The sequence below is a fragment of the Syngnathus scovelli genome, chromosome 12 (assembly GCF_024217435.2).
Source record: "Syngnathus scovelli strain Florida chromosome 12, RoL_Ssco_1.2, whole genome shotgun sequence".
Classification (NCBI taxonomy): domain Eukaryota; kingdom Metazoa; phylum Chordata; class Actinopteri; order Syngnathiformes; family Syngnathidae; genus Syngnathus; species Syngnathus scovelli.
The window spans coordinates 8,214,279-8,228,518 of NC_090858.1; the positions used below are offsets into that span (position 1 = coordinate 8,214,279).

At 40.7% G+C, this 14,240-nt stretch overlaps 1 protein-coding gene and 1 long non-coding RNA gene across 10 annotated transcripts in view; one reads left to right on the top strand and one right to left on the bottom strand.

Moving 5' to 3' along the window:
• pde10a (phosphodiesterase 10A) overlaps nt 1-14,240 on the bottom strand; it is a 40,863-nt gene that overhangs the window by 18,491 nt on the left and 8,132 nt on the right. For 2 of the 9 annotated variants that reach the window (XM_068652559.1, XM_049735731.2), the window contains exon 1: nt 9,225-12,063. The exons of 5 other annotated variants lie outside the window; for them this stretch is intronic. Coding sequence is in view for 2 of the 4 variants with exons in the window: in XM_049735728.2 (XP_049591685.1) it covers nt 9,225-9,288 (64 nt within the window). In the remaining 2 variants the exon portion in view is untranslated. Of the gene's footprint in view, nt 1-9,224; nt 12,067-14,240 lie in introns of those variants that run through there. 2 more of the 9 variants (XM_049735728.2, XM_049735729.2) reach the window with 2 other exon arrangements.
• Nucleotides 1,341-6,709, top strand: LOC137840792 (uncharacterized). The gene is made up of 3 exons (XR_011087846.1): nt 1,341-1,443; nt 3,066-5,879; nt 6,017-6,709. It is a non-coding gene; the product is annotated as an uncharacterized lncRNA (long non-coding RNA).

Here is a 14,240-nt window from a genome sequence, read left to right on the forward strand (position 1 = left end):
GTCAAGCTGCGTCTCGAGGGATGGGAGCCCCCAACAGAGGCAGCAGAATAAAGGAGAACTCGATAGTGCTTAATAGGCAATTAGGTTCTTGAGAGGTCGCTAAGTGCTGCTGTTTACTGTCTTTGTTGTCAGGGAAAAAGCCTTTTGCCAGATTATTGGTGAGGGGAATTTGTTTTGTATGCGCCACTGGCGTCTGCTCGCTGATTCTGTTCATGAGAGAAACCAATGTGTTTAGGTCATCCGAGTGCTGGACAGGACATTACATCGAAAATAGCATTCAACTGTGAGAAATGATAAAAGTTATTTGCCAATAACGGATTCATGTTTTAGTTTTGTTTTTCAAAGATATAAGAACCATCTTTACAGACACCAAAAGATCTACAATTAATCACAGGATGTGCAATATTTTACCCGTAATACATAGAAGAAAACACATTTTCAACTTCAAGTTCTTATACCCTCGGAAATGATTGTGTAGTAATGAAATGTATATTGTACTATATATTATAGTATTTGTAAAAATGCGCTTCATGACATGGACCTAATATTTTATCAAACTGAGGAAAATCATTCTAAAACAGAAAACCACAAAGTCTTGCTCTCATTACATTAAAAAGACAGATTAAGGTCAGGTGTTTTTTTTTATCTACCCTTTTGGTTGGTTGGTCATACCATCACTGAGTGGGAACAGACCCCACACAGGACGCACCAAAGTCACGTGACTGTACCCCTACATATCTTTTAATAAGAACAAAATATTAGCTCAATCACAGAAATAAACATACGTGTGTGTTAAGGACACGCGGGTCGTGCATTAGCAGGCAAATAAGGAAATGGAAGGTAGAGGTAAAGAGGCTTGGGAGGGTGCAGGATGTTGCTTTGCAGTCTGACACTGTCCAGACACGAGACACCGGGTTTCAGAAGTGCAAGGCCTCGTTGAAACTCCTGGCCAGCTCTGACGCAAATCGTCGGAATATGGCTTAATAAATCAGAGCAACTTGGGAGGGGGGCAGGGGGGGGACAGCTGCTGTAGACAGAAACAGGAGCACAGCATTGCTGAAACATTTGGGCAATTTGGAACACAAGTAAAAGTCCTAAGCAGCACTTTAAGATGTATTTAAAATTAAGAAAAGCAAAGATGGTCTTTGAATTTATCCAGACATCTTTATAATCGGTCGATAGATGATAGATATTCAAATGAACAAAACATATTTCCACAAGACTCAATGATCTTGCACTTTAAAACGTGATGATGCGTACATGCTTTCATTTCCCTAAAAAATAGCTAAGCTCTGTCGTTTTTAGCAAATGTTAACAGGATGAGAACGGGATGTTTCTTTTGGAGGACGTTCAGCTGTGGAACTGATCCTCTAGAGAGTGTTTACTTCAACGTGACGGTGTATTTTGGGGGGATGTGTGCAGGTCAAGCAGTATGATGACAAAGTAAGGCTAATCAATGTGTTTTGATTTTTTTCAACATGAGCAAAAAGTCAAATCTGTCTGAAGAAAAGCTTGTCGACATAATCTTCAATATAATGAAAGCGGTCTCTTAATACTACTGATGACTAAAATAATTAATAATTAACCTGCATATCCACTTTTTGTGATGCATTATGCTATGTGGTGTGCTGTGAAGATGCTGGGTTTGGAGGTCATGAACTGGTGTGGCACACTTGGCCTGCAGTTGAGGCCGGTTGCATGTACTGCCAAATTATCTGACGCTGGATAGAGAAATGTAACAATTCTGGAGTCGGCCTACCAATCCAACGCAGCAATATTGATTTAGAACAGTGGTTCTTAACCTGGGTTAGATCGAACCCTAGGGGTTCGGTGAGTCGATCTCAGGGGTTCGACAGAGCCTCCACTGAGGAGGTCTGAACAAATCGGATTTATTGTGTAAAATCCAGTATGTAATTTGTTGTGAGTTCATGCATTGTTTTGTTCTTTGAACAAGGTGATGTTCATGCACGGCTCATTTTGTGCACCCGTAAAAAACATCTATGTCTTGAATTTTAGAAAAAAATAATTTTTCACTAACGAGGGGTTCGGTGAATGCGCATATGAAACTGGTGGGGTTCAATACCTCTATCAAGGTTTAGAACTATAGGAATAATCTTTCTGACCATCTTTTCAGATTGTGACATTTGCAAAAATGCCGACAGTGACAGCCACTAAGTGAGGGGACTCGTTCGAATTGCACTTCTATTGTTTTCAAAATTGGACTCGATTGCGACAACAATCAACAGCTTCCAGACTTCCCAGGAGAGAAGCACTAAAATGAGCGATAAAAAAAGGACAGCGCAAGCATATGGCTATTATTAAAACCAAATTGATTAAGGCATGATTATGCATTCACGATATCTAACTGTTCACCATTACACCATGAACCAAGAACGTTCCAGAGCAGACCCTTCCCTGATTTTTAAGTATGACTAGTGTAATGACTATAACATTCACCAAAAAAAAAAAAAAAAAAAGACCTGAGTTCTGAAGTATTTTGACTGATTTGCAGTACCCTTCGAGTCATGTTTTGGCGGTCAGCATCTTGTTGCGCTGCGTGTTCACGGGTGAGTCGAGCCCATTTGGCAGAGATGTGGTGCTTGACTCAGACTTGTGCTTCCTGTGTAAAAGCTGAAGCCTGAGTTCATGCAGTGAGGTATTGTTACGTAATACTTATCTGGACGACAACACGCCACACCCTGACACTGGGAAAGGGAAGGCCAAACGAGTCACAGTCTGTCTGGATTTCAAAAATTAAGCATGAAAAGTCTTGCAATCAATCAACAATATTTGGCTTCATTGTGTAGTGGGTGAAAATTGTGTGCAGAGATTTGGTGAAACAGTGGATTCTTGCCAGGTACAATCCCAGTCTTGAGGATTTTTACTCAATTAGGTAAAGGCTGGCTTTATCCGAGAGGACAGGGAAGTGTTTTCATTAAGTATTTTGCAGACTTTCTCTTCTATAGTGATTCTAAAGCAAGACACCTAACAGCAATATAATTTATTAATACATCCAACATCCTTCTGCTATATTACCCCCCCCCCCCCTCCCTCTTCTCAATCAGGACTGGAAAATGGCGAACTGCTTGATGACATCTGACCTATTACACTTTCACACAAGAAGACAAAGCCCCAGGGTCTATTTGACGCCACATTTCTTTTATATGAAGCTCCTTTAGAGACTTGCTGGAAAAAAAGAAAGTGCTATGAAGCAAGGCCTTATTTCTCTAGCCACACAGCCTTTGTGAAGAACAATAATTGGGATTGCATGGGAATGTTCTCTACTGTACTCTTGAGCAACATATTTGACTATCTATGTTTTTATTACTGTTGCAAGGCTGGTAGATTCATTAGAATAAAAGGAATGAAATCTCAGTCACAGACTTAAGATGGCAAAGCTTCAAACTGATACACGATGCAGAAGATGTCCATCTTGGTGCTATGACTACATCCACATTGGGCTGGGTTTTTGCTGTATAATTCCTGGCAAGATACGGGATGAGACAAAGCCCCCTCCACCCTAAACCTAACTCTACGATTACATTAAAAAGAAATGTCCTCTTCGCATTCAGGAACTGTTTGTATATTAGCAAGACTAAACATCAAATTACTCACGCGGCAAAGGATCTAAAAATCGTAGTAAAACATAGACACAACAATTCCCGCTCAGACGTCTAAACAAACTTTTGGGTTGTTGACTCTGAGTTAAAAAGCTCAGTTCAGTCTACTGTTGCACTGCCAATGAGGTGAAAAATATTGTTAGGTATAGAACGTCCTGTTATGTGGAGATTTTAGTGCGGGAAGCTTCTCAGCTCAGCTGGAGCTTGCGTGGGATCCATCCCAGCAATGGTGGTGCCGGTGCACACACTGCCTGGCTCGGTGACGGAATGGAGAAAATGAGGAAGGAAGTGAAAGAATCCATGTTGGTAAGAAGGTCACAGAATGTAATCTATCCAGTGGAGGATCATGGAAAATGGCGCACCAAAGCCTTTTCCAAATCTCTGCCCACATGTCGATAGAATGCCGAAGCAACAGGTGGCACTATAACCTCTAGTAACTTGAATTTCCTTTTCAGCTGCACAGTGGCTGCTCAATTTAGCACTGCTTGACACACTGTTAATGTGCTTCCATTGAGGGCAGCTAGGATCATGCAGATGGACGTTCCAGCCATGACAATCAAATACTACATAGGTGACAAAAGCCAAGGTTGATCTGTAATTAATTGCATGACACGCCAACTAATGAATCCACAGTAAATGACTTTCTCTTTTGCAAAATTATCCATGGTTAAGATGGGAAAGTCCTTCAATGACGTGAAGAAGTCATAATAATGCAAAACTATTACTCGCTAGACACACAAATTCCCATTGAATCTGTTGAGAATTACATGACATGGAGGAGAACAATTTGACACGGGAACAATATGAAACTGTGGCATAAACAGCAATGTGGCAGCTACGTCAGATATGTCACTCACAAACCAATTCTGCTGTTTGACAAAACAACACCCACAACAAATTGGGCTTTTTTTTATTGATCATATTAATCAAATGCTGCTATCTATAGATTTTTTTTTTTTTTTTTTAATATGAGTAGAGGTGACCTGGACATGACCTTAGTGAGCCATGCAGAAGCATGTTAAGTGAGCTTGTGCATTTAATGCTTGGGTCAGATGATGTCAAGTGGTCATGTCATAAATCTAGCTGATTTTTAGTGAGCAACATGTTTCTCCTCCATGACACACTCGTGAAAAATGAGCGAAAAGGGGAAAGGACTGCTTCTATTAAAGCTTACTCTGCCTGGCACAGAGTCAAGGGCAAGCTGCCAGGGTACTACTTTTCACTTTTCATGACAAGAGTCTGAGGCAGGAAGGGAGAGGATGTGTGAGGGGTGGGGAATGGCGGGCTCGATGTAGGGTGCGTGCGTCAGCAGCTCCGCCTGGGACTCCCTTGCCAGGAGGTTTGAAGAGCATGTGGTTCTTATCTTATCTCCTGTGTGAGAGGGGCGCAGCACAGCGGCCAACACAGCCATTCAATGGGCACCGAGAGTGACGATGAATAAGCTTTGATTCCACTCTCCCACTTTTCACCTCATTTATTCATCAAGGCGGGAGGAGAGTGTGTGCATGTGTGGGCAAATACAGGTGAGTGCACACACATACTTCTTGTCCTCCTCTGCAGTGTGTCCTGACCTACACTGCTAAATCAATATGAGTCAGTTCAAAGGTGGCAGATTAAATAGATGAACATCACGCTTTTTGATTGGGGGTGGGACAAAACGTCAATGTATACAAATTTGTGTTGTCTTTTCATGAATTATAGGGTCGTGTAAGAACTCAGACAACATCCTTGCTACTTGTATCATAGGTCACATAGACATGTCTCCTGGAAGCTAGATTATCCAAAACAAAAAAAGGTTGAGGTTGGAGAGGTTGAAAGAAAGGGAAAAGGTGCAATTTCTAATTGATAAAAATAAAAATTAAATAAAAAATAAAAATAAATATGAGAGAGAGAGAGAGAGAGAGAGAGAGAGAGAGAGAGAGAGAGAGAGAGAGAGAGAGAGAGAGAGAGAGAGAGAGGATCTCCATGGAAATGTAATTTGCATTATTTCCACTTCTTTGGCCGAGGTCATTACATGTAAAGGGTGAGGGCTGTAAATGGCAAACTGAGATGTAGATAAGACATCTTGGTGTGTGCTCATGGGCAAGCAGTGACACACTACAGACACATATCAAGAGGTACCTCACCTTTCAACTCTGTGATTGCACTGCAGTGCATCCTTGTTCTATACCTCTCATCCTGTTCAGGGTTACAGAAAAAGTTGAGTCAAAGCCAGCTGACAGCGGACACCCTCCTGGACTGATCGCCTGTCAACCACAGGTGATTACCAACGTGGTATTGAGCGAGAGTCAAGCCTGCACTGGCTGCATGAAAATGAGTGTTAAGCAAGATAATTACATATCAACTTGCTTCATTTGATGAGATTTCTGAGTATGGCACCAATCATTATGCTTCAGAGTGTGCCTCTTGTCCAAATGATGTAAATGCTGCTGCACCACAACCCCCCTCCCACTACCTCCACCGCTTCCCAGAGCTCCATCAACGATGGGGTCACGTTCGTCATCGCACATCTGGACTGATGTTGAACTGATGGGAAGCTGCTAATGAGAACCACAGAACTCAGATCCCGTGTCTTCTCCTGTATCACGTTTTTCAATGAGCTCCAACATGAGGACAAGTTGGAAGGGAATCTATCCGTCTGTGGCCTTTTCCCATCCCCTCAGATACCAAAACTTCCACCAGCTGATAGAGGGGTCAATGGATGGAGAATGCCTTGAGGAGAATGTCATCTGTTTTGTCACTAATACTGTATCGCACACTGTGCCCTGGCGCTGATCCAGTGCGCCAAAGATTTGGACATAAAAGGTATCAAACTGCATCTCAGGCTTATTTGCTTTGGCTTCTTGTGTATTTAAAAAGGTCTTGCTCCAGGGCTCCCCCTAAAGGTATTAAATGTAAACAAACTCATAACACTATGGCAAAGAAGCATCCTTTTAGTCATTGTCAAATGTAAAATATGTATATTTTTACTCGCCTACTCAAAAAAAAGTCCTTTGCATTACAAGTAAAAACAAAACAACAACAAAGAAGATTTGGAAATACATGTTTTACGTTGTATGTTTTTTTTTTTTTTTAAATCAAGCAAAGACATATTGGATAAAGAGGAAAATTCAATAACTTGGCATGCTGACAAAGTCATTAAATCTCAAATGATCATCTTGAAATCAACTGCTCCTCTTTGAAGAGGCCGAAGAACTAAATGTCCAATGGCTAGAAATTCAGTAAAGCATGGCAGTGATGCAAAAAAAAATTTAAACACAATAAAATAAATCAAACTCCTTTAATTTCAGCAACTCACATGGAATCATGTCTGATTTTCTAGTCGTCCATGAATCGCGCGGTTTACAATCAGATGAGCAGTGATATCATACCCAAGTCAGCATTAGCTCGCCACTCTTGCATCAAGTCCCATTTGGTGTACACTTGCTACTGTGCAAGACCCATGTCACAACTACTAGATTTGTTGTTTTGTAAATGCTATAATGATTATAGACACGTCTTCACCAGTAGGAACAATTGGGAAAATAAAAAGACACAAAATAGGTTGCTTGACAGAAATGGGACACCATGTAACATCACTCCTAATAGCTTTACCTTTCCTATGTGTTTATATATTTTTATAATGTGATATACGAGCAGAGACAATCTTGGTCAAAGATTTTTAAGTTTTTCCATTTGAGCTAACAGTGACTTTGCATTTATACCAGCATGCCACAGGATGACCTCATAGCAGCAGTATAAGGCACTGCTAATGAGATTTTGGAAGTGACGTTACAATGCAATTTAACCTTGTTCAGGCCAGATGATGTCAAGAATTTGGAGCTATAAAACATTGTCCAGAGAAGATAAAATAATCTGATCCCAATCAATCCCATCAGCACATACTATTCCTCTCTCAGTGACGTGGGTTTCTTTCTGGGTTTCCACCCGGTGTGATCTGTCATTGGTCAACATTTTAGTCACCGGACGAACAATTTAGAATATTTATTAATTAAAATCTTTGTATGTGACTTCACATGCAACTACTCTTCAAGCTATCTGACTACATGGACTACTATGACGAACAAATTGTAGACATTCCAAAAAGTGCAGTGACTGACCAATGAGAAGGTGCAGTAAATAAAACAAAATGTGTTTTTTCATGGTTCCCCCTCAGTCGTATATATACGTATATATAGTATATATAGACATATATATATACGGACATACATATATACATATATATTCAATACTTGAATATTACGTTTTCGCATGTGTGGTTTGACATCACTCATATTCCAAGAAATGCATTCCCTAAAAGGTCACCGGACTCACTGACGCAATATCTCAAGTGGCGTGACAGAATGCGTGCAAGATAATCGCAAATACTCAAACACAACATTATCCTTGCGTGAGCCTGTACTGCAGAACGACATACAATAGAAGCTCAGACAGTGGCTTTCATTCTATTTCATTACATTTACTGTGTAAATGACAGTGTGTGTCTGAGCAGGGGAACTGATGACTTTCAAGAAACTTTTTAAAGTTACACAATATAATAGCCAAATGGCACTAATTTTACCAAGAAAACATTTTCCTGTTACGTTCTGGGGTTGTTAAATAACATATTTATAGTTGCTATATTTAGTTTACATATAAAAGGTTACATCCATTTTTAAAGCATCTTTTTGAGTGTACATTAAAAGCGCTATGTAAATTAAATGCATTATTATCATTAATAATTTATAAAGAGCGATTTAAGCACCTGTTAGGTGGGTTCTGTGGCCACTCAGGAACAATCAACAGTCAAAAAATATTTTTTGTAATCAGCTATTTTATTTTATTATTTACTAAAGCTTTGGTGTGTTTTTGCATAATTTTCAGAAGTAATAATTCAACGTTATATTATTATATTTTTAAAAGCATTTTCATCCCCTTCCTGTCCCCCACTTTGTTCCACTTGTCTCTTTTACATCATTATTTAGGTATTTGCTTGACATTGTATTACAGTATTTAATACTTCTTTATGGGTATTTTTATTAGGTATTTGCTTGACATTGTATTACAGTATTTAATACTTTTTTTTCTAAACCAAACATAATAAACCCGATGACACATTTACAGTCTACTACATGTATGAACGTTCAGTAATAATTATTATTGACGGGGCCCCAAAATTGCATATTTCTTATGTCCCAAGGGGTCCGTGGGCCAGCTTTGAATTTAAAGGCTAAATTTCTTTCAATATTGTACACGAAATGTGATAACTAAGGCATATCCCGAAATGGGTTGTAAATAATATCCAAACGGGATGGTTGTATTTGTTGATTGCTTGGTTGGAGCCATGCTTGGTCCTCAGCGTGACTCACAACCAACACGCTGCATGTTTTATTAAACCGGACCGCACACGCTATACAAGCAGCGAATGAGGCTGCTTCCAGGTCCCCACCCGTGGAGGAGCCATCAATGTGTCATTCATAAACTTAAGTGGGCTCACATGAGGAGACAAGACGTCAAATGCCGAAGCGGTCGCACGGAACTGTTGCTGCGCGCTATGCTCCAAGTATTGGGCATCATCGTTATAATTTGACAGAAGATATCTTACATATATAAAAGTGTACCTACTTGCACCCAGGAAGCAGTCCGTTAACCTTCTGAAACAGCTTGTCGAAGACGGACCATCTTCCATGACGGACAGTGAGCGCAAACTGAGAGATGAGCCGCGGAGAAAAGTGCGCTAACCCAACAACAAGAACATATATTGTGATTTTTTTTTTTAAAGGGAAAAAGGGGGAAAAATAAAACTACTCCAGGACACGATGGGTCCTCAATTTTGGGAAGGGCGAGGAGGGTCGTGTGCTGCCCCCCACCACCGCCGCCACCGCACCTCCACCCAGCACCGCTGGCCGAGGTGTAGCTCCAGTCCGTCCGCCTCCTCGGCGTCTAGTTCCGCCGTGGATGTGCAGCAGAAGACTGGGCAAGCAGGGGCGACGGCGGAGGAAGCGAGCGCAGTCAAATACGCGCACACGCACGCAGAAGCGCTCACACACACTCGCGCACGCGGAGAAGGGAAGAGAGAAAGAGCGTGCGGTGTCAAGTCAGCCACAAGCGAACGTTTTCCGATTATTTGGTTTCACAATAAAACGATATGTGCGCATTTCTTTGGACGTGGTGAGAGTTACTGACAAAGCAACATTTTGTTGGTGTTGCTGATCACTGATCACATTATGATGGCTAATTAAATACAGAGAGTAAGTGAAAGATATTGAGACTTGACGGTGCAAAATTGGTGGTTGAGATGATTGTTACCATTTTTTTATTATTAATTATAAATAATAAATGATTTTATAAATTATTGGACATATGCACCTCTAGCCCAGAGCAACACGGTTGCCAAATGCTTTGCGCATCTGCCTCACAGCCGAGAGATTTGGGGTTTGATTTTGCCTGTGTGGAGTTTTCATGTTCTGGCGCATAAATGGACAGATGTCAGATACTCTGTCAGTGCAAGCCTAATGCCATCAAAATACAGCAATCAGCGAGATATATCCATACAACACCAATAATCATATTAAAAATATCTGCTCCACATGTAGATTACAGTGAAATACTACCCCATCTCTAAACATAATAAATAAAAGGTGCCAGGTAACACTCATTTAGACCAACAGGTGAGCGCCAGTCCAGATCAACCAAACGGTATGATCAAAAATTTGACCACTTGCAGTGTAAATCCAGTTTTTGGCTGTATGAGACATTTAGTGGTTGGCATGAGAGTGTGTGGCGCATTAGACTAAATATTCAATATACCAAGGTCTTTTTTGTCTCTTATCTACCAAGAGATTACGTAAAGTTCTCTTGTGTGACGTGAATATCATTTGTTTGTCTCTTACAGCGTCACTAAAATACTTGTGCAACTCCCATCACTGTTGTACTTTCATTTAGTGTACATGAATAGAATCCAGTTGCCCACGACCACAAACTGAACTTAAAGATCAAGTCATTTAAGTGTGGTGAAAAAGTATTTTCCCTCTTCTGAAATTCATACGCTTTAAAATCGTTTTCCCACTTTGATGTTTGAGCTCATCAAACAAATGTAAATATCAGACAAATATAGCTCCCAAGTTAACTTTAGAAAAAGGCATTTTTTAAAATTGTGATTTTTTTTGTTATTACGGAACAAAAAAAATATTCAGAGACTTGGCCAAGTGCAAAAAAAGTATACTTGCCCCACATGCTAAGTCATTGACTGTGTTTTGGGGTAATTTAGTTCATTTTACCTGACCACACACAAACTTTATCGAGAACAACACCTACCTGTGTATTTTACGGCAATCAAAATTGCCCTTCGAAAGCTATTTTGTTTCTATGAACTCATAAATATTACGCTTCCCCAATTTGCTAGTTGTTATCTTCTCTGTCATAACCTTCAACTCTGTAGTACAGGGCAAATGTTGTCACGCACATTAAACTGAAGGCTTTATTCTATCCTTCAGCAGCACACAGATGATAGTCACCCTTGCTATAGAAACTTGTGGGCCTTTTTCACAATGACTTTTCACCACTTGTGCACATGCGCACTCATCTTATCCGTCACACACCTTCATCCAGGATTTTTGCTCCACCCAGGTCAGTGTTCACGCTGTCTTAGGCTTTTTTTTTACCTTCTCCCCATATTGAACACATACAATTAATATTTGATGTTTGCATGGCTTTTTTTTTTTGGTCACACTTAAATAAAAAAGTCCCAGCCAGATGTTTGTACCTTTATACACTTCTTCACCCAGTAGAAGAGAAAAGCGACAGAATGCGTCAGAGAGAATTCATTATGTTCTACAGTACGTGACCTCTGAATGGACCAGCTGCTGGAGAGTGTAGGAATGCCAGTGATTGATAGCGCACAGGCTGACGTAACCCACCGCCACTCCCACACCTTCCTCACTGAGTCTCGATATGATCAGAATATAGCGCTGCGGCACAGAGGGTTTATGCTGGATCATGTTGCCTGACCACTCTGGCGTGCTGCTGAGGTGGCGCGCTCAGTGCTAATAAGTCAAGTGCACATCTTTGAATGCCGAGCAGATAGGGAGCGCTTTTCATTTTGGACGCCAGGCCAGGACCTCCACTGATTATTCCAATGGAAACAGAGACGAGCTACAGTTCACCTCAAGTTGGTCTTTTAATATATGTAGGACCTTTAAAATGGATTAATTGATTATTATACCCATTTCTATTCTGGTACCTCGATGATATTAGTTTCCTCCTGGGCATGAAAATTCTGATGTGCCGTGCAAACAAAAACAAACAAACAAAAAAACCCACAAATTTTCTTTAGTTTGCAAGCACATTTTTTAATAACCTTCATTTGCGTGTATTATTCACTGATCAATACTTCTTTTGTTAAATAACACGGTAAGCGTAGTACAGTTGTGTACAAGATTTCCTCCTTGCTGGGGAGATTTTATATATATATATATATTAATTAAGAGAGCATTGAGTTCTACAGCACCTGTTTGACATTCTGAAGCCGCCGATTTTCTACCGACAGTTAATATCGATTACTGCAGAAACCTTTTGTGACATCATCATGATAGTTGGCTGAATGCTGCAATAATAGTGAATCATACAATAAAAGTATTGCATGATTTAATAATGGATTACGTAAACCAGGGGTCACCAACAGTCCCCGTAAGGGCCACAAGAGTAGCCAGCTGCACTGTTCTAAAGGTAGCCCACTTGTGATGGGGAAATTCAAATTTCCTGGGATTGTTGTAGAAGTGATCAATTCAAAAAGTAAAAACTTAATGAAAAGGTTATTGAGAAAGCACATTAAAAACAGCCATCAAATTATTAAAATAGAAAACAAATGCTTTAAAGTGAAATGTTCGTGACTGGTTCTGGATAAACAACCTGAAGGGAAATGCGGGAGATCACAAGGAAGGCCGCAACTCTTCATCTGGCCTCCTAGTAAAGCTGTTTTTATCCACGATTCTCATACGAGCAAATTAGTACACGAGTGTGGAGTTATACAGTAATATATCGTATGTGTACATCATGTAGCCACAGTATGTTCGTTTGTCTGTCTGTCACATGTCTAGAGTAGCTCCTAAGATCATAGCGGTGCTCGTGTCCACAGCGGGATCACCATCTGACTCAAAGCGGTTGGCGGCCATGATGAAACATTCTGCCCTCTTGGCTGTTTTTGAACAAACATCCTCCTGATAACGGCAACCTCTGTCTCCCGGCATCCGCAGACATGAGCGCTTGTTCACACACTCACATTTGCCCCCGACCCCTTTATTAGCGACCTTATCCACTCAAGTACATTTCCAATTCAAGAAAATCTAGGCGTTTGTTTTGTGCACTGCATAGACGGACGGGTGCACACAGGCTTGAGGTGCGAGTGAAACATTTACAGATCACATGCCGGTATAGAAACATGAACACACACACAGAGGTGCATGGTCACATTTACAGAGGCACACAGGCACACTCTCACACATCACATGCAGAACACACATGCACACACAGCACAGTGACTTGCAGTCCCCTCCCCCCCTACTGAATAGTCTGTTCTGACAATCCACAGGACAGCCGGCGCATTGACGTCAGAGGCAGGCCCATGAAAATACAGGGTCCCTGGGGGGCTGAGGGAGCTATGCACATCTTCACAGCTTGGCTCGTAACTAGCTTCCACAACCAAGCGGCAGATCACGCTTACGCTCACTCCTTTATTTGTCTGAAAATGCATTCATTAAAGACAAAGAAGAAGGAGAAGAAGGAGAAGCCCAGCATGGATACATTTGCATGCGACTGCATTGCGGATCATCTCACTGTGACGTCAATGGACGTCACCGTGCACCGTGATCCATTAGGACAAATGTGAGATAAGTACATAATTTGGGTTAATGGAAATACAAATCAGAGCACATCATTAAAGTAGGTGCCTTGTAAGAGACTGGAGTAAATGAACACCCAAAGGAGATGCATAGGCCCCGGAGAAAAGATGACATCTTTGTTTATAATTCGGAGTTCTCAACATCTTTGTTTGGATTTTACAGCGAAGTCGCCATTAGGACTTGAGAGGCATTCATTTTGCACTTCACCCTGCTGTCATTTACAGCCTGACATTACGTAACAGTCAATGTTTTCCTGGCTCTCCTCGAGCCAGAATGCACACATGAGCACAGCAATTTAGCCCATGATGTTGCTAGAATTTAAAAATTAAACAAGCTTGAGAGTGACGAATATGAAGAAAACACTGAGAATTACTTGGAATCATAATGCAGAGAATTTGGTTTATGTTTATTTTACGATGACGTATGTATATTACAAAACAGTAGCAACAGCGGCCGACTGACAGTTGTGAGGTTCGCTGTTTGCATGTTCTCTGTGTTTTCTCAGTTGGGCTTCATTAAGGATGAATTCAAGACAAAACAGTTTGTTATCATTTACAAAAATTTATTTCAAGGTCAATTTTGAAAAAGAAAAAACATGAATTTGAAATTACTTTTAACCCAAAGAATTTCATTATTTGTATTGTAGTTGCAAGAAGCTTGACATTCAAATTGTGGGCACTACTCAGATTGCTGTTCATGATGCATCGAACTAACATGACTTGAAGAACCGGTGCAGGCAGTG